Below are 23,808 nucleotides of genomic sequence, written 5' to 3' on the forward strand. Positions count from 1 at the left end.
AGATTTGACGGGCGTTAACGCAGAGTTGACGGATCTCGATCTCGGAAAGCTGAACCTGTTTGCCTCCTTTACCTTCCAACAATCTCCTAATGATATCATCCAACACACCCATCTCCATCATCCCTTCCATACTCGTCATCATATTCTTCTTCCTCTGATCCACCAGAATCCAAATTAACACAAAAAAAGGGTTTGCGCCAAATCAGGCCACAACCAATGGGTAAAAGGATTAATTAAAGAGACGATCAGAAAGCCACAAGCTTTTTGTTTTTGTTTTTGTTTGTGTCTGTATTGGATTTTTCCCGAGAAAATGCGTAAAGAAACGAGAGAGGTCAAACAAAGGAGGAAGGAAGGAAACCAGAAGAAAAAGAATAAATCCTGATTAGTCTTCAAACTTAAGAGGATGAAAAAAACTGGATGGATCCTAAATGTGCAAGCAAGTTTAGAATATTACAAAAAAAAAAAAAAGTTTATTTATTTTAGAGAAAACAGATGGTTCAGATACTACCTCCTCCTCTTCTCTCTTCTCTCTCCTTTGCTGCCAAGAAATTTTTGGAAATTATTTATATTTCAACTCTGAGGTTTTTTAATGGCTAGATTAGAGAATGAGGTCGGTCCAAAAAATTATGTAATTAGTCATGGAATTAACAAGTTGAGCTTTTTAACTACAGCAAAAACATAAGTCGACTACCTTTATTATATTTTTATATATTAATTAAAGAAATGTAACTTCAAGCAGATATTATAATAATGGGCATTATATAGGTAGTCTAGTAGTTTAGCAGTTTCTAATTTTGTTTAGAATGTAAAATGGATCCAATGAACTACAAAAAAAAAAATGATTGGATAAAGAAAGAAAAAAAAGAAGCATTACTGCAAAATGATTTGGTTTTGTCCAAACAACTTTTTTAAAAAATATGATTTTAAAGAAAAGTTGTCAAATCTCAAAATAGAAAAAGGAAGAACAAGTGTAATTAGTGAAACCTTCTAAGGCAAGAATATGGGATGATGGATTTGGGGGTAGTGGGACGGACGGTGATGGGAAGAAGAGGATGATCCACTCCAGCCTAAAATGCCTAATTAAAGAATGAGAGACGTGTATGATTCTCATTGGAACTAGTCAAAGTTAAAGTAGTCTCCTCCTCTACATTTATTTACACACCACACACACAGAGAAATACTTATTCAGGTTAATTTGTTGTCGGGGGGAGAAATAGAAACCGCGTCTTTTGAAAAGTTCGGTTCTATGGTTAGATAAAAGCATATCTTGTACGTCTGTATGTGTGTATCCATACATGTGGGAGTAATACTTAATTGTGTTCCACCACCATGCTAATTAAATAAAACAAACAGTGTTTAATAACAATGCAAAAAATTGATACTCTCTTTTTTCTTCTTTTTTGGCCACTCATAGTTAAACTTGTGATTGCTTATGAATCATAAGTTTTGATTAGTAATATTTTGTAACTACCTATGTGTATTCGTTGGATATATAAATTAACAAGTTACAAGTATACTACACCTCATATGTGGTTTATTTCTAATCCTAAGCTGCTAAGCAAAAGAAAAGACTTTTGTTGTTGTCAAGACGACATAAATAAATTTATTGTACAAAAATCTATATTAGTCTTGCAAAAGTTACGAATACTAATAATGTTCATAAAAATACATCAGATTAACAATAGAGAGGCTTTCATGTTGGTCCGGAAACAAATAAAATAAATGGGCCTTTACTATTGGGCTTATCATATTATGTGAAAAAACAAAGTGAATTATAAAAGCCCATATAGCCGAGGAAGGAAAAGAACCCTAAAAATCGAGTTGGTGATATAAAAACCCTAGTATCAGTATTTGTGTATCCTTTTTACTTGTACAAGGTCGGCGGTTCCTGCACCACAACCCTGGACGACAATGGTACACTCTTGCTTCCCTCTGTCTTTCAATCTCCGTTTCGCTTTTGTCTTGTGTTTCATAAGTAATGTTTTCGAGAGATTCTGGGTTTGATTCATGTCATTTTTAAGTATTTCGATATTAGATTTGGGATGTGGATTGGGTTAGAGTAGTGTGAATGGATCATTTCTCTTAGTTTTTTATTAGATTGAATGTTGATTCTGATATTGATTGGGTTTGTGTATTTGTAGGGTATCGATTTGATCGCTGGAGGTAAGTCTAAGAAGACCAGAAGGACAGCTCCTAAGTCTGATGATGTCTACCTCAAGCTTACTGTCAAGGTCAGTTATTTGAACACCACTCTTATGTTTTTTTTTTTTTGTGTGGGTGAGTCGTGATGAATATCAAATTGACGAGATTTGGACTTTTTGTTTCTGAAATTTTGCAGCTTTACAGGTTTCTGGTAAGGAGAACAGAGAGCAAGTTCAATGCTGTGATTTTGAAGAGGCTTTTCATGAGCAAAGTCAACAAGGCTCCTCTTTCTCTATCTAGGCTTGTGGAGTTCATGTCTGGCAAGGTTACATTTCTCGTTGAAAGCCCCTCTTCTCTATGTTTGTGTTGGAATTAGTCTTAGGTCATGATTGATCTGTTCCATTTCTTAAGAATCAGTTTCTCATTTGTGATACCAAAGTGCTTACTGTTAATCCGTACTTAGTCTGGAACATGGATGTGTTGAGTGTTATGTTTAAATTCTCTTGTCTAGACCATATTTGTTTATTCTATGAGTTTTTGAATGTGCTTGGTGTTCTAATATTATAGGAAGATAAGATTGCCGTCTTGGTTGGAACTGTAACTGATGATTTGAGGGTACACGAGATTCCAGCAATGAAAATTACTGCCTTGAGGTTCACAGAGAGAGCAAGGGCTCGCATTGAGAAAGCTGGTGGTGAATGTTTAACCTTTGACCAGCTCGCTCTTAGAGCTCCACTGGGCCAGAACACGGTAATTCTCTTTACCTACCTTCTCTTCTCCATTTTCATCTTAAGACTTACAAGATTAAGTAAACTGATGTTTGGGTTTTCTTATGTTAAAGATTCTTCTTAGGGGACCTAAGAACTCACGTGAAGCAGTCAAGCATTTCGGTCTTGCTCCTGGTGTGCCACACAGTGACACCAAGCCATATGTTAGGCACAAGGGAAGGAAATTCGAGAAGGCCAGAGGAAAGAGGAAGAGTCGTGGATTCAAGGTTTAAGACAGTTGCTTGCAACATCGAACTTGATTTTGGAGTATTGTTGGTTCTTGATCGTTTTTGTTATTGGATTTTGTTAGAGGATTCTGCTTTTTTTGCCTATTTCAGACATGTTTCTAATCTTGTTTCTACTGGATTCATCGTGTGCTTATTACTCATTGAGCTTTACTATGTTAAACTTAATCTATGATCTTTCGTCTATAGTCTCAACATAACTATAAGTCTAGAACCAAATTAAATGGTTCGACATTGCTACCTCACTAGGAATGTTCGTGCTGTTTAGGATTATTTACGTCATAATATTTTTGTTTTATTGGTTTCCTTGCGAGGCATTGTGAAATCTACAATTCTCTGCTCTTACTACATTCGATAGACTTGAGATTAAATTGATTCTCCATCAGTCGCTACATGACTCCGTGTGTAACATTGTCATTGATCTTCGTAATTCCAAATATTATTCATAATCTTCTTGTAACAACACACGCAAAAACCAAATTGATTGGAGACACAACATAACATGAGCAAACAAGAACCCTAAAAGCTATTGTTGCTGTTCTGAAGTTTGGTGAAGAAGTCATTGATGTGAGCAGTGACCTCTTGAGGTTTCTCTTGGTTGACGAAGTGACCAGCATCTTCAATTACCACTATCTCCTGAAGATTTGGAACATCTGCAGCAAATCGACCACCATGAATGTACTCTTTAATCCCTGGTGTGGTGTAAACCATGTCGACGTCACCAGTCATGAACTTCACCGGAACTTGAATCTTAGCTCCGGTCCATGGAGCAGTGAGCTCCCAATTCCTGATATTAACACCAATAACAAATTAACAAAAACCTTATAAGTACGCATTCATATATTAAGAACTTACAGATCCATGGCTCTGTAGTAGTTCAATGCACCGGTAAAGCCTGTCTTGTCGAATTTGGAGGCGTAGAAATCAAGATCCTCCTTAGAAAACCAGTTAGGCAATTCAATGTTTTCGTAATTAGGTTTAGGGTTTTCTCCAAAGGGATCATTCTTAGGTAAAATAGACGGACCGGGTGTCCTCCCTGTGAAGATGTTCCTCAGAAATCTTCTTGGATCTGCCCTCGCAATCTCTTCTTCAGTCTTCCCCGGTTCCTGAAAAGTGTTTAAACAAATTAATGAAACTAAAACTGGCCACACACTAACAATGTATCTGAATGATTTACTTGATCAGTGCAGTCAGTTGGTTAAAGAAAAACATAAAAGAAAGATCAGAATGCAAAACCTGAAATCTACAAATGTAGTAGTTTTCTCCAAACACAGCCTTAAACCCTTGAATAGGCTTGACATTAGGGTTTCTTGGTTTATACGGCACACTCAGACAAACGAAGCCCTTAATCTTCTCCGGTCGAAATAAACAGAGGAACCATCCGATAATGGCTCCCCAATCATGAGCGACTAGAAACACCTTCTCTTGATCTCCAGCAACACTTTCCAGAAGAGCCACGAGGTCACCAACGACGTTAAGACAACTGTACTCGGAGAAAGACTTCGGCGAATCAGAGTCTCCGTAGCCTCGGAGGTCTGGAGCTACAGCCCGGTAACCTAGAGATGATAACCCATTAATCTGGTGACGCCATGTGTACCAGAGATCAGGGAATCCATGAAGGAGAAGCACCACGGGACCATCTATGGGACCTTTCTCGGCAATATGCATGGTTATGCCATTGACACTCACCATCCTATGATCGATTCCTTCCATTTCTCCTTCTCTTTGTTTTGTTGTAATGTGTTTTTACTTTCTCAGCTGTGTTTGATATGGTTGTGATGATATAAATAGAGAATACAAAGGGAAAGAACTTTTAGTATTTACTTCTGTTTGCCTTTACAGAAGAACTTCTTACCTATCTTTCTAGATAGCATGAATACTAGTTTTAATTGGTATCACAAGTTGGTGCAAAATAATTAACACTTGTATCAAACACATATTTGAAAGACAAATAACACAATAGTCAACAGCTAGCATTTATTTTTATTTGTCCGAAAAAACTACACAAAAACATGGATGCAGACTAGTAATGATGTTGAGCTTCTCAAAAAAAGTGTTTTTTCCTAATTGGTGAAGACGAATAACTATTGAGAGGTGAAGGGAGTAAATGCAGAGTAGTAAAATCATAGCAGAGTTGGTTGCGATTGTTTGCATGCATATATGCCTTGGGGTTGGAGATGAACTGAATGCACAAGTAAATGAAATAGTTAGTTGTAACTACTTCTGTTCCTCGAAATAAAAACATCTTTTTCACTGTTATGGCTCTTTTTGTTTTGCTTTTTCTCCGGGTAAGCATGGATTTGTTTTCTATTCATGTGTTGTTGTCCCCATCATAAATATTTGGAGGTGTGCTTAATATCATATTGTGAAATAATTAATTTATTGAAGACATCTTTATTAGTATGAAAATACAAGTGAATGCGATATTAATTAACGTTTTCGTAAGATTATATTACTCAGTTTTAGGATATGTAAATTGAAAACTTTTTAAATTTTTAAAAAAACTTCTGGAAAAAAGTATTCATGAAACAGAGAATTACCTAGTAACGGTGAAATAGTTCTTTTTGTTCGAGAACAGAGTATTAACTTCGGTCTCAAGACATAAAAATTCTTTGGAACAGTTCGCGCGTACTAATTTCTACATAATAATGAGTTTACAAGATGCACTAGTTTAATTATAATATAGATTTATAAACAACATTTTTAATATACTGGGATATTAAACATGAGTTTACAAAGCTAAACATTAATCTCAACAATTTGGAAGACTTGTAACCCTGAAGGTTGTGCAAACTTTTTTATCTTTGAAATAGATTAAGGCAAAACACATTATATGACATCTGAATCACTTTTTTAGGAAGACTGTGATACCATCGAAATAGAACTTTCCGCTGAAGACATCATAACTGAACTTTCGGGAGAAGCTGCTGGAGAAATGTTGCCAGCGCCAGAGCGCTCTGTTGAATCCACCATAACTGAACTTTCAGGGGAAGTTGCTGGAGAACCTGCTGGAGAAATTGAGCCAGCGCCAGCGCTATCTTTTGAAACTATCTCAACTGAACTTTCAGGGGAAGCTGCTGGAGAAATCGAGCCAGCGCCAGAGCTCTCTTTTGAAACTATCTCAACTGAACTTTCAGGGGAAGCTGCTGGAGAAATCGAGCCAGTCCCACTTGTATCTCCGAAGGAGGAGAAACCTGGAGCATCTGAGCCGCTAGGGGCTGTGGTTGCGGCTGCCGGGTTTGCACCCAAAAGGCCTGGAGTGTACGGAACACCTTTGCCTGGAACCCAAATATCACCTTGGATGTACTGAGCCGGTGTGAACATGAGGACTTCTTCGTCGCTCAATGTCTTGATTCCAGCCCAAGTAACCCGATTTGCAAGACCGGCTCCTGGTCCTGTGTTTTTGACCTCGGAGTAAAACAATGTCTTGAGGCCGAAGTCACCGAGCCATGGTAGCCATCCTTGTGGCTGGATGAAATCTGGAATGAAAGTGTTCATGATGATGGTCTTTGAATACTCCTTCCATGGCCTTCCGAGATAGGCTTTGCTGGTTTCCTTGACAGCCAAGTAATCTGGTTCACCGGCAATGGTGCACCCTTGGAACACAAATCCGGTTGATTCCCTTGGGTCTATACGACCGTGTGCTGTGATCGGGCATGCTTGGTTTGGGAGTGGCTTCCTCACCAACAAAGTACAGTTTTGGAATACAGCAGCTGAATCTCCAAAGAGGAAATCAATGGTCCCTGAGATGGTACAATCACGGAAGAACTGACGGTGGGAGTGAGTGTAGAGCGTGTCTTGGTAGCCATCGAATCTACAATTGAAAAATATCGCCTCATCTGATTGAACCCTAAGCGCAACAGCTTGATGTTTTATTGCCCCAGCGGTGTTTTCAAACCCAATGTTCTTGGCAATGAAGTAGTCTCCAACAATAGCTGCAATAAATATTAGATTAATTTGACATCTATGACTTCTAAAACTACATAACCTAACGAGTGAAAAAATCATTCATACCAACTGTGCAGGTACGGTAGGTGGTGATTCCATCCTTGTAACTCTTGTTACCGGAAATGATGGTTTTGTCGGGACCATCACCGATGAACACGAGATGCGTCATGCTCTTGTTGACTTGAACATACTCATTGTAGATTCCAGCCTTAATGTGAACCACGAAAGTCGTGTTCTTCTTCTTTGGGACAAACTTCAATGCCTCGTTGATCGTTGTGTATTGGCCACTCCCGTCCTGAGCCACCACGATATCAGGCTTCGCATCGGAATAGGCGGCAGCATCTTGCAAAAGCTTACGACCCCGCTGGTCTACCCACGAAGGGATTCCTTCGGACAAAAGCCTGCGGCTGTTAAGACTTGGAATCTGCATTTGGCCCACGAAGTTGGACAATTCGCTGATGATGGCTAGCCCGTTGTGTGTCAACTCGATTGCGGTCTTCAACGCTTTCTTCATCGTCTCTCCTGCGTTGCCCTTAGTGTCTTGAAACCCTTCAAGACAAGTCTCCTCGTGGCTGATGGCAGCGCTTAGCCAAATCCTCATATTGATCAAAGCTTCGTCGAGCTTGTGGAACTCAAATTTCCCAAGCTCCTCAAAAGAGTTACTAAGCTCGCCCAACGCGTAATCCATCAGCTCCTTGCACTGATCAAGGGCCATCCTTGTCCTTGGATCCTTCTGAAGCTCCATCATCGTCTGAGACTTCTTAGCTGCGTCGGTGATCTGCTTCATCGTAGCACGAAACGCAGTCTTAACCAACTCAACAGGGTCGCTGGTGTTGTTCCCGTTCTTGATCAGAGTGTCTTCACAAGTCTTCTTGTAATCAGTCGGTGCACAAACATCCTTGACGGCCTTGACGGAAGACGTTATCTCTCCATTACCATCAGAGTCATCGCCGCTCTTGTTGAGGCTGACACCAACGGTAACGGCGACCACCATCGAGATCAGAAGAACAGAGGAGATGGTAATGACAATAAACCTTTTCTTCCTCTTGGAATCATCGTCGTATCCGTACGACATATTTATTTGAATGTGTTTTTTACGTTACTATTTCTGTTATTGTTGTTGTTGTCTTCTTTATTGATCAAAATGTTTTCGAACTTGAACAGCTCTAAATATATTATTTGTAGAAAAAAAAATATTAGAGCTGTTCTTTGTTCTTTTGAGAAAACAAGAGATTTGTGAGTTTTATGGACTCCTCCGTCGAAGGTTTACGTAAGCCTCCTTGGGAGTGTGCACCTTTTCATAATTGTCGAGATGGATTATTTATAACGGTAATGACAAATTAAGAATTTTGTTATTTTGGTTGCTCTGTTTTCTAAGGCTTGGCGGGAAATCCGGTTAGTGAGAATCTGTTGAAAAGACAAAAAATAGGTTTGTGGTTTTATTGTCTTCTCTGTTTCCTCCTTGTGAGTTTCTAATTAGAGAAATCTTATTTTAGGGATTCAAAAACTCATTGTTTGTTTGTTTGTTCTTTTCTCCACCAGATTGATCAGTGTTTTAATCGTGTTTTCTTTTTCTACTACTAATTTAACATACCATTCGGTATAGTTCCCAAAATTTCTAGAAGAAATCAATGTGCAAGTTTTTTTTTTTTCTTTCTAATTGGTAATATATGATTGAAACAAACTATGGTCTTAGAAGAAAAGAAAATACAAACATAAATTAAAAATTTTGATTCTTGACGAAGACGACTCTTGACAAGTAGTATGACTTAACGTAGTCAATCTGAAAGAATTGTACACCCTTTATTTTATGCAATAAGTACCATTTAAATATTAGATTTATCTTTCTAATTTTGATCATGAATACATTCATATAGATAATTCATAAACATACACAAAGTTTCATATAAGTTATTTATTATATGTTTATGGAGATCACATCAAGCCACCGGCATATGGAACTCCCATGTTCGGCAGCCAGCTATCTCCGACTATAAATTTCGACACGGTGAACCAAACAGCTTCGGTTTCAGTGATCACATGATAACCGGGCCAGTTAACCCGGTTAGCTGTTTCTGAACCTGGTCCGGTATTTTTGAACTCCGCATAATACAATGTACTCAAAGCGAAATCACCCATCCATTCATTCCATCCTTTACCATCGATAAACCCATCCATGAAATTTTGCAAATAAACTGTCCTTGAGTACTCTTTCCATGGCCGGCCTAAGTACGTCTTAACCGAGAAGTTACTTGTAACCAATTCAGCACTAGGTGTAATTCTACAATTTTGTATCGAAATCCCGGTGTTCTGGTTTGGATCGCTCCTGCCTTGAGCCGTTATGGCATTGAACTGTCCTTGAACTGGTAACCTTGGAATGATGTTGCAGTTCTGGAGAACCGTAGCTGCGTTTCCAAATATGAAATCTACCGTTCCATATATGTCGCATTCTCTGTAAAACTGTCTAAGTGAATGAACGTAAAGCGTGTCTTGATAACCTTCGAAGCTACATTTGTAAAATGCTGACATGTCTGCACTGTTGCGGACAGCAACAGCTTGGTGTTTGTTAGGGCCAGCCGTGTTTCTCACGGTTATGTTTGCCGCGATGAAGCCTTCTCCGATAACAGCTAAAATACAATGAAATCAGAATTAGTCCATTTAATTATATGCTTAAGGAGTAGTATTTTTGAAAAACAAAAGAAATAGTTTGTCCAATAAAAGATCAGAACATCTCTTAATTGTGATGGAGTTGTCCTGTTTGCATTTGCTAGTCAACACATTAAATGTTTTTAGACCGAATATTTTAATTTTACCATCGAACGTATTGTTACATGCAAATATGTAATTTTTTTAATTTTATTTTTCGTCAAAAATGTAAGTTCTTTTTAAGGTGAAATAAAAGTAAACAATCAAGTCCAAAAGGCTTACCTAGTGTAGCAGAAGCAAAAGTGGTGGAACCGTCGACGACGTTTCTATTTCCGGTGATGATTGTTTTGTCAATGCCGTCACCAACGATCATCACGTATGATTTGTTGCTAGGGACTGTGACGTACTCTTCGTAAACCCCGGCGACAACGTAAATCACGAAGTATCCGTTGCCGGATTCTGCTTTCGTTGGCGCAGCAGCGACGGCGTCATTTATGGTTTTAAAGGTATCACCGTTGACGCCGTTTGGGTTAACGACGACCGTCTTTGCTACCTTCAGGCCACCATTGCCTCCGGGAGAAGACTGTAAAGTTTTAGAGGTTAAAAAGGTAAGTTTCTGACGATAATTATAAGATGTAAGTTGGCCAAAAATAAAAAAGGCCTAAGACAGTATTTTTCAGATTTAAAAAAAAAAAAAAATTGGACAAAATTATTGATTAGTTATTTTTAATGTTGCCCGTTTTAACGTTGCCCGTTTCAATCAACGATAAATACCAGAAAATATTTTGGCAAGAAATAATTTTTTTTTTTTTGAAACTGAAAAATAATAAAATTTTGTTGTAAATTATAGTAACTATTCTTTTATATGTTTTTGGAATCTAAGAAAATTGTAACTTGTAACATTCATAAGTTTAGATAGTTATAAAGAGAAAAGAAACCTGAAGAAGCTTTCGTCCAACAAACATCACTCTCTCGTAGATCATTCTCTCACGTTCCGTCGCTTTCATATACGAAACTTCCGGTGGCGACGAATTTTTCCCCTCCGTCAGAATCCTAGGCAGTGGCTTTGTCGTCGGAGCATCAGATGATATCGGCCAAGCCTCCTTGGACAATGCAAGAGAGACGCTAATAAGCTGTATACCCTCAGAAACCGCCAGGATGATGTCGTCGTGGCCGTTAACTACACTCTCTGATGATTCTCTGGCGACCTCATGAACCGAGTCTAGGCATGTGTCGTAGTTTGTAAGAGCAGCGCTAAGAAGCGTGAGCAAATCGTTGATCTCGGAGTTTCGGAGAACGACCTTCTTGATGGCATTCACACGTGTGAGCTGGTCAACGGTCAGGCCAGCGAGTAGTTGGCAATCTTGAAGGGGACCTGAGGTGGGATGATGTTGGTCGAAGGAGGCAAGAAGGTCTTTAGAAGTTTCTAGAGACTTTAGAATGGCAATGCTGGCAAACTCGGTAAGCGAATGGGGTGATCCGACGGGTAAAACGGATTTACAGACGGATGGGTGAGGTGTGGTGTCACAAACAGCGTCTGAGTGAATTAGAGTTTGACAATGAGAAAGAGTAGAGAAAAGAAATAAAGAGATGGCCGTGGAGAGGATACACTTTTGAGCCATTTCTTTGTAACGAGCTCTAATTACTAATCAGGGTTGATGTTTACAAGTTTACTTACAGTTTTTGTATGTGTATTTATACAAGTTTCATTTAAAATATTAATTTTCTGTAATATGATAGTTTCCGATTTTTTCTATGAATAAATGAGTATATAATGTACGTAAAAAACTTAAAATTCTACAAAATGTTCAATTTTTAAATAAAACCTAATCCTAGACTGCTCCACAAGGCCACAAGTGATGTATTTTAAAACGTGCCAACAACAAATTACAATTCATGATATCAAAAGATATGGACAACATAGATTATACATAAAACACTGAATTTTCTAATTTCTTTTTCCAACTGTGAGACGTAAGAAACTGGCAATTATATATGTGTACGTGGATCTTTTTTAAAGTTAGTGGTAGACCATGTATCACAATTCTTCATCCGTCCTATTCAAACCAGCTCAAAATGTTCAAACAAGATCTAGAAATATTATTCGACCACTGCGAAATTAATTATTAAATACAGTAAAAATAAATGCTTTACATAAATCTATATTCAGACACAGCCTACAAGTTTAAAATCTTACACACACACACACACACACACTATATCCTTATGAATGTTTTTTTTATTATTTTTTCTGTGCAAACCAGAGGATTATGTGGATTGACAAACCATAAATGAAAATTAATAACAATAAAAAATTCAAAAATAAGATAAAAAAAAATTAATTGAGTTAGTTAGCTAGACCAGCGGTGAATGCGACACCTGTTGCCGGAAGCCATCTCCGACCGTCAATGAACGATCCAGCGGTGAATGACAACGCAGTTCGTTTGTCCATGATATGATAACCAGGCCATTTAACCCGACCGGATGATCGCCAACCTGGTCCAATATTATTGTATTCTCCATACCACAAAGTGTCCAAAGCAAAGTTACCAAACCACTCAAGCCATCCTCTTGGCTGGACAAGCTGGCTCATGTAAGTGTTCATGTACACTGTTCTTGAATAAAGTTTCCACGGCCGGCCAAGATAAGTAGGTTGTGTGGCCAACACGTAGCTATTCTGAATTACGAACCCTGTATTCTGATTAGGGCTTTTTCTCCCTTGCGCGGTTATCGTTACCTTTTGGAGCGGTAAAGGAACCCGTGTGTAGATTTTACAGTTTTGCAAAACCGCTGCGCCATTCCCGAATATGAAATCAATCGTACCGTAAATTTCACAATCTCTATAGAACTGACGGAGGGAATGGGCGTAAAGAGTGTCTTGGTAGCCTTCCACGCTACACCGATAAAAGGCGGACTGATCAGAATCAACCCTCAATGCGACAGCTTGACGGTTTTGCGCCCCAGCTGTGTTTCTGAATGTTATGTCTTTTGCTATGAATCCTCTTCCAGAAACAGCTGATCAAACCAAAATTAAGGGTTAATCTAGTTAATTAGATATGGCTAATTATGAGTAAGTAACAAATTATATTGAATATATAAGAAGTTATTTGTAACACAAGAAAAGGATAATTTATAAGAAAAGACTGTAAAAAGCTTGAAAGTCTGTAGATTCCAGAAAGCAAAAACATATGTTTTATAAAGAAAAACAAAATAAACAAAAATTTGACCAAGACCAATAAGAACGAAAAGGTAATAAAAAGATTAATCAATCAATTAAGTATCTAATTAGACATTGAATTAGTAGATAACTGTAGCACAAGAAAGGAATCAATTATATATAAGAAGAAAAAAATAAACTATAAAGCTTGAAAGCCTGCGGATTGCAGAAAGCATATATGCTTTTCTAATTTTAGACACGCTAAATAAACAAAATTTGACAAAAACCAAAAAGGGAGGAACGTACAAAAAGGTTAATGATCAATCAATTAATTAACTAAAATAAAAATACTAACCAACGGTTGCAGTTCGGAATGTGGTAAGACCTTGCATGAAATTCCGGTTACCGGTTATAATCGTCTGTCCGATACCGTCACCAACAAGCATAATGTTAGTCTTCTTCTTCTTCAAATCAATATTCTCTTTATACACACCTTTCTTCACATATATAACATATCGCTTTGTGCTATGATTGGGAGCCTCGTTGATGGCCTCATTAATCGTCCGATACTTCCCTTTTCCATCTAGAGACACAACCGTGTTTGAGTGCATCGCACTAGGTTCATGACGCTTCATGAGGTTCTCCTCGGTCTCCGTTAGCCACTCAGGGCGTGCGGGGAAGCTCTCGTTCCTAGATGCCTTGAAAGGCAAGGCATTGAGCTGCGTGTACATGTCTAAAACGTTGCTCACGAGCTGAGTGACTTGTCTTAAGCTACCTTTGATCATTTCCTCATACTTTCTCTCTGTTCCTTCAAACCCTTCTAGACACGTGTCTTGGTTACTCATCGCTGCGCTTAGCCATGTCTTAAGGTTGCCTCCTGCTGCAGCAGCATCGTGAGAGTCCCCGTCTATTCCTCCTCCTCCGTGGAGTTTGTTCATCTCCAGCATCGACCATGCAAGCTCCGTCACCGAGAAGCCTACAAGCTCTTTGCAATCCTCTATGGCGATTTGTTCACGGGAATGGACAAATAACGTCGTAACCGTTGGGATCCCTTCCATTGCTAACTTGGCTTTGTCGTGTGCTTCCTTTACCGCAGCGCTTAAAACCGAATGCGGGCTTAATCCGTGGCCCGATTCCTTGATGTGCGTCCGGATGTTAGAGACGCATGACTCATGAGCATCGATAAACTGACACGCTTTTGCGACAAGAGACTGAAAGTTTTCTTCTTTGTATGGCTTGAAAATAGTGGTTTCGGACGAGGAAGTGTGAACAAACATAAGCATAGCTAAGAGAAGAGCCATGATGCCCATTTTGTGTGAACAAGTTTACACGTTTTGGGTTAACCGAGGAAAGAGTGAAGCTATATATAGAAAAAAACCTAGGGAGGTTTAGGTATTGATTGTTGGTGAAGAAATGTTCTTTGCCTCTATGGGAACTGTAGGAACAAATTCAAACTTTATTTTTTTACCTTCTTTTCTTACTCTTTTCTCAAGCCAAAGTTTATTCTTTCTTCATTTGTTCAAAGCTCTCTTTTATCTATCGCCCTTTAGATTCTGCTTCGTTGGACTACGTTGCGTCAATCGTCATACTGACTATGACCGGTACGGTTATTATCTGATTTCACCCGGTTCAAATTAAACGAAACCAACTGGTACATCTTGTGAAGAACGAAAGCTCTTTCTAACCGATTGGTTCATCAAAGCGTATAAACCGAGATTTTCCGGTTTTGTTCCGGTTTTGTACTGCTCCATCCATCTCTAATCTCTTCCCTTCCGTTTTGTCATCTTATCTTCTGGAGAAAAAGTGAGCAAATCCCTAGAGAAACTGTAACCGTCGCCGTGATTCGGAAAATGGCACTAACCCAGATCGTGAATCCAATCATATATCCATCTCGCACAATTCCACGGCGTTTCACGGCGATCTCGCCTTTTAAAACCCTAAACCCCCAATTTTCCCGCCACCCAACAACTCACGCACTGTCTCGCAGGCTCTTCCTTCCTTCTGTTTCGTCGATATGGGATGCCATTACCGGAGGCGGTGACTCGAACCCTCGTGAGGCCGTCGCAGCGACTCGACTCGGAATGCAGCTCTTCAGACAGGTAGAATTTAATCAATCCGACAAAACAGAACTGTTCTAACAAAAGAGACTCTTTTTTAGTTTGGTTCCTTAAATCTGAAAATGCTTTTCGTTTCCTTTTGTGAAAAGGGTGATGTTGCTGGATCGGTGACTGAGTTCGATAGAGCTGTTGTATTGGACCCAAGGCAAAAGGCATGTACGTTTTTATCTCCTTTTATCTTTAGCTCATGACTCTATATCTCTAAAAAGCTTTGTAATTTTGAATCATGTCTTTTTTTTGATGACAGATCTTTGGCAACGCGGGCTTTCTCTTTACTATCTAGATAGGTACTACTAGCTTCCTACCTTACTGTCTCTTTGTTTGGGATAGTTGCTTATTAGAATATGTTTCTTTTTGTATTGTGAAATTTTTAGTCTTTATGAAGTAATGAGATATCCAACAACAGGTTTGAAGAAGGTGCAGAGCAGTTCCGGATAGATGTTGCTCAGAACCCAAATGACACAGAGGAGTCAATTTGGTGCTTTCTCTGTGAGGCTCGGCTCCACGGTGTTGATGTTGCACGGAAACAGTTTCTTGAGGTTTGTTTTCCCTTATCCAAGAGCTTATCATTCTATATGATTAGTGGTAAAAAAAATAGTATATGAAATTTTTGTGTAGGTTGGTAGAGATTCTCGGCCTGTGATGCGGGAAGCTTATAATCTATTCAAGAATGGTGGTGATCCTGAAAAGGTTTTTTTATTTGAGACAGGTTTCTTGGTAATTGATTGAAGTCATGATTTTCTTCTCACCAAACTCACTTGGTAGTATCTGATTTTTCAAAATAACAGTTAGTTAAAGACTTCTCTAGTGGTCAAGCAAGCGAATACTTCTACGCTTCTCTGTACGCAGGGCTCTACTATGAAGCTGAGGTATACTCTCTACATCTTGAATTTCTCCAACATAATTTGCATTGACATCTATTGTTCTTCAAGAACAAACAGTCCTCAAATAATCTTGTTTTAAGTGTCTTGTTTTATTCTTTGTTGTAGGGTAAATCAGAAAACGCCAAGTTTCACATCACTGCTTCTTGTGGATCTCCATATGGGCAGAGGTCTGAATCTCTATAGCATACTAGAAGCAATTAGAAATGAAGAGATACGATGGTTTTGTGTTTTTGATACGTTTGAATCCCCCCTATTTTTTTCCAGGTCTGATGATTATATGGCTTCACTTGCTAAAGTTCACTGCCTCTGTAGAAACTGGAGCTCCGGTTTTGTTTGAACCCGTTTATATTTTCTTGGAGCCGTACATGATTTACCTTTTTTTATTTAAGGCCCAATTTGTGAATATCAGCCCAAATAAAACTTGGACACCGGTTTGCAAATTTTGACCTTTATTTATTAAAAGACTTGACAAAAAGCAAGTAAATTAGTAATGAGAACATTGTGCCGTTTTGGAATATCTTTCAGTAGCATTGGAATTTTTCTTACCAATTATGATTATCATTATTTGGATGATGAAATTCACTTTCCTGAAATGAAAGTGATGGTTCAATTATCAAAGGTTCTGTGATTTATATGTTTACTTACTACCCCAGGTCATCGTCTGGTTACCTATGACGTTTTGTTATTCGTTGTATACCGAGATTAATTTTATAACCATGTTGTTACGTATACGATATAAAAATTAATTGTCTATACTTGTACTTTATCTATACTATTAAAGCAGAAGTACTTTCTAGAGTAAAAATGGACCATGACTTGGTTTTGGTAGGTTTTTCATTAAAAATGATTAGAGAATCACAAAATTTAATCTAATTAACCTATAGTTTGGATTTCATTAAATAACGAAAATACCCTCGGTCGATTACTTAAAAAATTGCCAGGTCGGGACGCGGATCCTTATATATCCGACTACAGAAGGAAAAAAATCCGGGGATCTGTTTGTACTCCAGAATAATATTTTTCGGATCCAGTATATTATTTCATTCAAGATTAGTTATTTAAGATCCCAAACAGAGTTATTCGTTATAGGCAAACACTCTGATTTCATTTTCCTTTAAGGTATTTAAATGAAAACCATAAATTTTAATTACCAAAAATTCGGATATTTCCTTAATTACCGAGATTGATCTTAACAGATAATCTTTTAAAAGGAATATTTAGTGATTCAGTTAAAATATTTAAAAACGAATATTCAAGTTACCAAATCTGACTAAATTGTTTGATTTCCGATATTATAATATTTCCTTAACAAAATTTTAGTAATTAATTGTGAGTAGTATAGATAGAAAGAATTAAAAACGCAGAAATTATATATATGTAAAGTTGTAAACTAATTTACAGAAAAGGTGTATATCCCACATCGACTAAATATTATGGAATATGGTTCATAATCACTATAAATATGTGACTAAAATGTTTTGAGTACAAATGAGCAGGAAGCTTGATTTATCAGGTATCCAAATTTAACAGTTTAATTTGGTTCTATATTTGAAAATATTTAAACTTTTAAAAAGTAAACATATTATAATATATTTACGTTTTTAAAAAAAGTTTAAGATATTATAAATATTTAAATTTTTTATACAATGTTTAAATTATTATAAATATTTGAACTCCGTCGAAAGTTTAAAATATTATAATATATTTAAAGTCTATAAAATATTTAAGTAATATTAATATTTTAATTCTTAAAAATTTAAAATATAAATTTTTTTTGAGTTAAATCCGTTAAAACATGTATTTTTATCAAACTATAAATTAAGCCATGGAAGCAGGGTGTGTCTATCCTCTTACAAAACTACTATCCGATATTGCGGAGTGTCTATTCTCTTACAAAACTACGTACTATCTACTATTGTGGTGTGTCTGTTTCCGTGAAAAACTACATTTTACAAACTACTTACTCTATTAGGATTTCCAATTTACTGTATAACCCCAAATATACAAATAAATACTATATAAATAAAGAAAATAAATTAAAATAAAAAACTATATTACAAAAATACAAATTACAAAAAAAATAACTAATACAATATATAATCCCGTGCTGTAGCACGGGTATCACCTAGTACAAACATTAAATAGTATCTTTAAAAAGTTGAGAGAATTCTAAAATCATATGATGATTGTACTTGAGATGAGAGACACTAATCATTTTTTTGTCTTATCACAACACGTTAGATGAATTAAAATAAGTGTGTGTTTGGGAATATTCTGATATAAAAGCACCAAAAAAAATTGGGATATTCTTGTCGTTTTGATGCTTGCATGGGCATATACTCCGAACACCATCAACCTCTGTTTCTTCAAAAGACCAAATTGTCCCTCGATACGAAGAAGAAGACATCCAGAGTTCTATTTTTAGCAAAGCAAAGTCTAAGGGTAAGATCGTCATATTCGCTACTTTGTCCGATTCGGTGATATATTTATAAATAGAAACAGAGAGCTCTTGTTGTCCAAGTTGCATATATACACACGGTAAAATTGACGGGAGTTAGCATATATAATAACCTTGATCTTTAACGTACACGTGTCAATAATTATACGTGTCATCATCTGACGGCGCAACCAGGTCATTCGTTAAAACCTAACGTGACGGAACCACTCCCCTTGCCGTTGAATATACTATTGTCGGACAGATTTAAACCTTGATTCTAAAATCTACATAATCTAATATATATATATACTTAACATCGATCTGTTGATCAGTGGCTAGTTCTTCGGACATGCAATCGTGAACGGTGAGAAGAGTTTATCGATGTCGACGGAGACTTTGCTACTTCATAACGGCGTTAAATCGGACAGCGTCATCAGAAGAAGCAGAGCTTCCGGAGGTGATACGGCGGCGGCGGCGGCGTATTCAATCGGCGGTGGATGTAAGATATTCGATGAGCTTCCAAAGGCTACGATCGTCTCGGTCTCACGACCCGACACCACCGATTTTAGTCCCTTGCTTCTTTCTTACACCTTGGAGCTTCAGTATAAACAAGTATGTCTTTTACAATGCCTTTCTTGTAATCTAAGAGAGATTAGTTTACTCTGTTTAATTGTCATTAGGGTTTGATTTAATGCCGAAATTGACCATAGTCTCTATTTTTAATAATTCTCCTTTTCTTTCTTCTCTTCCGTCTAGAAATTCTGATATTTATGACTAAGAGATCACGTGAAGACGATTCAACTTCTTGCAAAAGAAGTTTTAATTCATATATTTGCAGTTCCATGGTTTTTTTTCTTTATTAATTCTGTTCTTGGTAAATTAGTAAGCAAGACCTTTGAAATTGTTATCCTCTGTTTTTTGTTTTTGGTGTATGTATAGTTCAAGTGGACACTACAAAAGAAAGCTTCTCAAGTTTTATACCTACACTTCGCTTTGAAGAAACGTTTGATTATTGAAGAACTCCACGAGAAGCAAGAACAGGTCAGACTTTTCCGGGTTTTTTTTAATTTGCTAACACACCCCAATTAAAAAGACTATTATTGAACTCGAAAAAATGCGGTGTATTTGACAGGTTAGAGAGTGGCTGCATAGCTTAGGGATCTTTGATATGCAAGGATCAGTTGTGCAAGATGATGAAGAACCTGACGATGGTGCTCTTCCTCTTAACTACACTGAAGATAGTGTCAAGAACAGGTAATTCAGGAAACTTTTTTGGCTTTGTGGATTCGAGTAAAAGTTTTTGATTTCTGAAACATTAGATTTTTTATGGTGTGCAGGAATGTTCCTTCGCGTGCAGCGTTTCCAATCATTAGACCAACGATAGGCCGGTCAGAGACAGTTGTAGACCGTGGGAGAACTGCAATGCAAGGCTACTTGAGTCTCTTTCTAGGGAACTTGGACATTGTTAACTCCAAAGAGGTTTGAGAACTTTTGCTGATAGATGACTATGAATACTCTAGTTGTGATTTGTATGTTTCTTGCGTCACACTTAAAACGTATCTGCAGGTCTGCAAATTTCTGGAAGTTTCTAGACTCTCGTTTGCTAGAGAGTACGGTTCGAAGATGAAAGAAGGGTATGTCACAGTGAAGCACCTTAGGAAAGTCCCCGGATCTGATGGCGGCCGATGCTGTCTTCTTTCACATTGTCTCAGCTGCTTTGGAACTAACTGGACAAAGGTTTGGACAAAATAAATTCATGATTGTGTAAATCTCTTTAAATTTTCTAGCTGGGATGAACAATTTTTCTTTTAAAGGTTTGGGCGGTTTTAAAACCGGGATTCTTGGCATTACTAGAAGACCCTTTCAGCGGAAAGCTTCTAGATATAATGGTGTTCGACTCATCGCTGTTCCAGGACTCGAAGGAGTTTTCTGAGCAGCAGCATTTGGCTGAACAGGTGAAGGAACACAATCCGCTGCGCTATGGCTTTAAAGTGACAAGTGGAGACCGAACCGTGAGAGTAAGAACTACAAGCAGTGGGAAAGTTAAAGAATGGGTTAAGGCCGTTAAAGAAGCTGGCTGTAACAGTCCACATCGGTTTGGCTCGTTTGCACCACCTAGAGGCTTGACATCTGATGGAAGCCAGGCTCAGTGGTTCGTAGACGGTCACACTGCGTTTGAAGCCATCGCGTTTGCAATCCAAAATGCAACATCAGAGGTTCCATTGCTTTGCCTCAACTCATAATTGAGAACCTATCATAATATCTTGGGAGTTTTAATTCAAAATGTCATCTGCAGATATTTATAACTGGTTGGTGGTTATGCCCGGAGCTATATCTCAAACGTCCCTTTCAAGATCATCCGTCATTGCGGTTAGATGCATTGCTTGAGACAAAAGCAAAACAGGGCGTTAAGGTATGCTTTATATGACAGATTTCTTCCAATGGATTTGTGATGTTTTGTTGTAAACGCTTAAACTTTAAAATTTGTTGCAGATTTATATTCTTATGTATAAAGAAGTTCAGATTGCCCTGAAGATCAACAGTATGTACAGTAAGAAACGGCTTCAAAACATTCACAAGAACGTCAAAGTTCTTCGTTATCCAGACCATCTCTCCTCTGGCATTTATCTCTGGTACAATATTAAGCAAATCCCATGGATGAAGCTAACTACTACTTAGCTATAACTGAAGTTAAAATTCTTTGGCATTTTTCAGGTCACACCATGATAAGATAGTGATTGTAGATTACCAAGTTTGCTTCATTGGAGGGTTAGATCTCTGTTTTGGCCGCTATGATACAGCGGAACACAAGATTGGAGATTGCCCTTCTCATATATGGCCAGGAAAGGATTATTACAATCCTAGGTAGGATCTTGAACTTGTCTGAATCTTTTCTAACAAAAAGAATCATCTTTCTCACGAATGTTTATACATATTATCAGAGAATCTGAACCAAACTCATGGGAAGAAACGATGATAGACGAGCTTGACCGGAGAAAATATCCAAGAATGCCGTGGCACGAAGTCCATTGCGCTCTTTGGGGACCGCCTTGTCGCGATGTTGCTCGACATTTCGTCCAGCGGTGGAACCACTCTAAGGTAGAAATATCTGCTGCTTGTTTAGCTATTTGCGGTCTTTTATACGGTTCTGATATATTTTGTCTTTGTTAAATTAGAGAAACAAGGCACCAAATGAACAGACGATTCCTTTGCTGATGCCTCACCACCATATGGTTCTCCCTCACTACTTGGGAACTAGAGAGATCGATATTGTTGCGGCTAAAACCAAGGAAGACCCTGAAAAACCCGTTGTTCTCTCTAGACAAGACTCTTTCTCTTCAGCTTCACCACCTCAAGATATCCCTTTGCTTCTCCCACAAGAAAACGATGCGGACTTTGACAGACAAACAGGAGATCTGAAGTTAGATGATGGTTCAAGAGAAGATCTCTATCGATCTAATGCTAGTGATGAGTTTCCAGGGGAAACATCAGAGGAAAGCGATCGGGACGAGACTGTGAACGAGTGGTGGTGGCAGATAGGGAAACAAAGTGATTGCCAGTGTCAGATAATCAGAAGTGTTAGCCAATGGTCTGCTGGAACAAGCCAGCCTGAAGATAGCATTCATCGAGCTTATTGTTCGCTTATCCAAAACGCTGAACATTTTATCTACATTGAGGTATATATAACGTAATCATTCAAGCATTTTCATATAAAATCTCATCATCTTAAATTAGTCCTATATTTTAATCTTGTAATCTTGTTGTTAACCAGAACCAATTCTTCATCTCCGGGTTAGAAAAAGATGACACGATTCTGAACCGCGTTTCTGAAGCCTTATACAGACGCATTCTGAAGGCTCATGAGGAGAACAAGTGCTTCCGCGTCGTGATCGTTGTACCACTCCTCCCTGGATTTCAGGTACTGTTTACATCTTCTAATTGTAATCTCAAATTGGTAACAAAACAAAACCCCAATGCCAATCATTTTTATGTTGCCTAAAAACAGGGAGGTATCGATGACTTTGGAGCAGCTACTGTTCGAGCACTGATGCATTGGCAATACCGTACGATCTCTAGAGAACGAACTTCGATTCTTGACAACCTTAACGCTTTGCTAGGTCCGAAGACGCAAGATTACATCTCTTTCTACGGTCTGAGATCGTATGGACGGTTGTTTGATGACGGTCCAATTGCCACTAGCCAGATTTACGTGCACAGTAAGCTAATGATTGTTGATGACCGCATTGCGGTGATCGGATCTTCTAATATAAACGATCGGAGCTTACTAGGCTCACGTGACTCGGAGGTATTTCCACAACTCCATTCTATTCTTTATGGCAAAAAAAAGAAAGAGAAGAGAGTTATGCATTCATTAATAAATCGTGTTTCAGATTGGAGTTGTGATCGAAGACAAAGAATTTGTGGAATCTTCGATGAACGGAGTGAAGTGGATGGCCGGGAAATTCTCTTACAGTCTTAGATGTTCCTTGTGGTCAGAGCATCTCGGCCTTCACCCCGGGGAGGTAATTTCATATATCCATTTTCTAAACGCCTATACTTACTTTTTTATCATTTGAGTCTATTGCCCCTCAAAACTTAGCTTCAATAGTTTAGTGTTATGATATTTTCACTTGTCTATGCTCTCTTAACCATCGTTCAACTTCATAGCCATTTTAAAAATGTTAAACTTATAATTTTGTGTTTAGATGAAAATAATCGAAGATCCAATCAAAGAAGCAACATACAAAGACTTGTGGATGGCAACGGCTAAGAAGAACACTGACATTTACGACCAAGTCTTCTCTTGCATTCCTAATGAGCATATACGCTCAAGGTTCATACTTCTCCTTTTAGTTTCCTAAATTAACTCACTCCTTGCCCTCAATATGAGATGATCTAATGATTCTTTTGATCTAAAAACACAGAACTGCCTTGAGAGAGAACATGTCTCTTATAAAAGATAAGCTAGGTCATACGACGATCGACCTTGGGATTGCACCGGAAAAGCTAAAACCATGCGGCAGCGACTCGTGGGAGAGGCTGAAGGAGACAAGAGGTCACCTTGTGTGTTTCCCATTACAGTTCATGTGTGATCAAGAAGATCTCAGACCGGTTTTCAACGAAAGCGAGTTCTACACTGCTCCTCAAGTTTTCCACTGATCACTGATTATTGTAGATTGGTTAAAGACGCTCACACATTGCATAGAGAGATTAGTTATATACCGTAGAGGGAGGAACTTCATTTTATAGCTTCCTAGGTTTTGCAGATGTATATGTGTGTATAGTGTACACTTCTTTTTGTGAATAATGTTTATGTGTCTCATGATGTTATACACTCTTGAATTGTTTAAATACAATATTTACTTTTTCTTTATCCCGTATAGGTCTGCATACTTCTAATTCCTAGTTCTACAGGTTTTGATCTCTAAGAGCTTATTCAAATTCCAAGTAACCGATTGTGTTGT

General features: G+C 38.0%; 7 protein-coding genes across 7 annotated transcripts; 3 read left to right on the forward strand and 4 right to left on the reverse strand.

Moving 5' to 3' along the window:
• Window positions 1,868-3,340, forward strand: LOC104744697 (60S ribosomal protein L18-3; the record flags this gene model as incomplete). The annotated part of the gene is given in 5 exon segments (XM_010465784.1): window positions 1,868-1,914; window positions 2,142-2,231; window positions 2,339-2,467; window positions 2,710-2,892; window positions 2,984-3,340. Coding segments are annotated over 5 exon segments (564 nt in total). The 3' UTR covers window positions 3,143-3,340.
• On the reverse strand, window positions 3,572-5,101 carry LOC104744698 (bifunctional epoxide hydrolase 2-like). The gene is made up of 3 exons (XM_010465785.2): window positions 4,391-5,101; window positions 4,010-4,260; window positions 3,572-3,941 (listed from the first exon to the last, which is right to left on the reverse strand). Exons 1-3 carry the CDS (start codon window positions 4,865-4,867, stop codon window positions 3,674-3,676), a joined length of 996 nt encoding a protein of 331 aa, XP_010464087.1. The 5' UTR covers window positions 4,868-5,101; the 3' UTR covers window positions 3,572-3,673.
• Window positions 5,771-8,379, reverse strand: LOC104744699 (probable pectinesterase/pectinesterase inhibitor 21). Its single transcript, XM_010465787.1, has 2 exons — window positions 7,169-8,379; window positions 5,771-7,089 (listed from the first exon to the last, which is right to left on the reverse strand). Exons 1-2 carry the CDS (start codon window positions 8,175-8,177, stop codon window positions 6,008-6,010), a joined length of 2,091 nt encoding a protein of 696 aa, XP_010464089.1. The 5' UTR covers window positions 8,178-8,379; the 3' UTR covers window positions 5,771-6,007.
• Window positions 8,855-11,403, reverse strand: LOC104744700 (pectinesterase-like). Its single transcript, XM_010465788.1, has 3 exons — window positions 10,687-11,403; window positions 10,031-10,331; window positions 8,855-9,729 (listed from the first exon to the last, which is right to left on the reverse strand). The coding sequence occupies exons 1-3, from the start codon at window positions 11,368-11,370 to the stop codon at window positions 9,038-9,040; spliced, it is 1,677 nt and encodes a 558-aa protein (XP_010464090.1). The 5' UTR covers window positions 11,371-11,403; the 3' UTR covers window positions 8,855-9,037.
• On the reverse strand, window positions 11,880-14,223 carry LOC104744701 (putative pectinesterase/pectinesterase inhibitor 22). Its single transcript, XM_010465789.1, has 2 exons — window positions 13,261-14,223; window positions 11,880-12,763 (listed from the first exon to the last, which is right to left on the reverse strand). Exons 1-2 carry the CDS (start codon window positions 14,213-14,215, stop codon window positions 12,096-12,098), a joined length of 1,623 nt encoding a protein of 540 aa, XP_010464091.1. The 5' UTR covers window positions 14,216-14,223; the 3' UTR covers window positions 11,880-12,095.
• LOC104744703 lies at window positions 14,665-16,423 on the forward strand. The gene is made up of 8 exons (XM_010465790.1): window positions 14,665-15,004; window positions 15,112-15,178; window positions 15,270-15,309; window positions 15,429-15,561; window positions 15,641-15,712; window positions 15,811-15,891; window positions 16,012-16,073; window positions 16,171-16,423. Exons 1-8 carry the CDS (start codon window positions 14,756-14,758, stop codon window positions 16,241-16,243), a joined length of 777 nt encoding a protein of 258 aa, XP_010464092.1. The 5' UTR covers window positions 14,665-14,755; the 3' UTR covers window positions 16,244-16,423.
• On the forward strand, window positions 18,570-23,717 carry LOC104744704 (phospholipase D zeta 2-like). The gene is made up of 16 exons (XM_010465791.2): window positions 18,570-18,955; window positions 19,283-19,384; window positions 19,476-19,597; window positions 19,681-19,822; window positions 19,910-20,080; window positions 20,158-20,559; window positions 20,640-20,756; window positions 20,837-20,976; window positions 21,059-21,208; window positions 21,286-21,442; window positions 21,520-22,020; window positions 22,116-22,262; window positions 22,350-22,649; window positions 22,735-22,866; window positions 23,050-23,177; window positions 23,269-23,717. Exons 1-16 carry the CDS (start codon window positions 18,725-18,727, stop codon window positions 23,501-23,503), a joined length of 3,177 nt encoding a protein of 1,058 aa, XP_010464093.1. The 5' UTR covers window positions 18,570-18,724; the 3' UTR covers window positions 23,504-23,717.

Source organism: Camelina sativa, chromosome 15 (genome assembly GCF_000633955.1).
Source record: "Camelina sativa cultivar DH55 chromosome 15, Cs, whole genome shotgun sequence".
Lineage (NCBI taxonomy): Eukaryota > Viridiplantae > Streptophyta > Magnoliopsida > Brassicales > Brassicaceae > Camelina > Camelina sativa.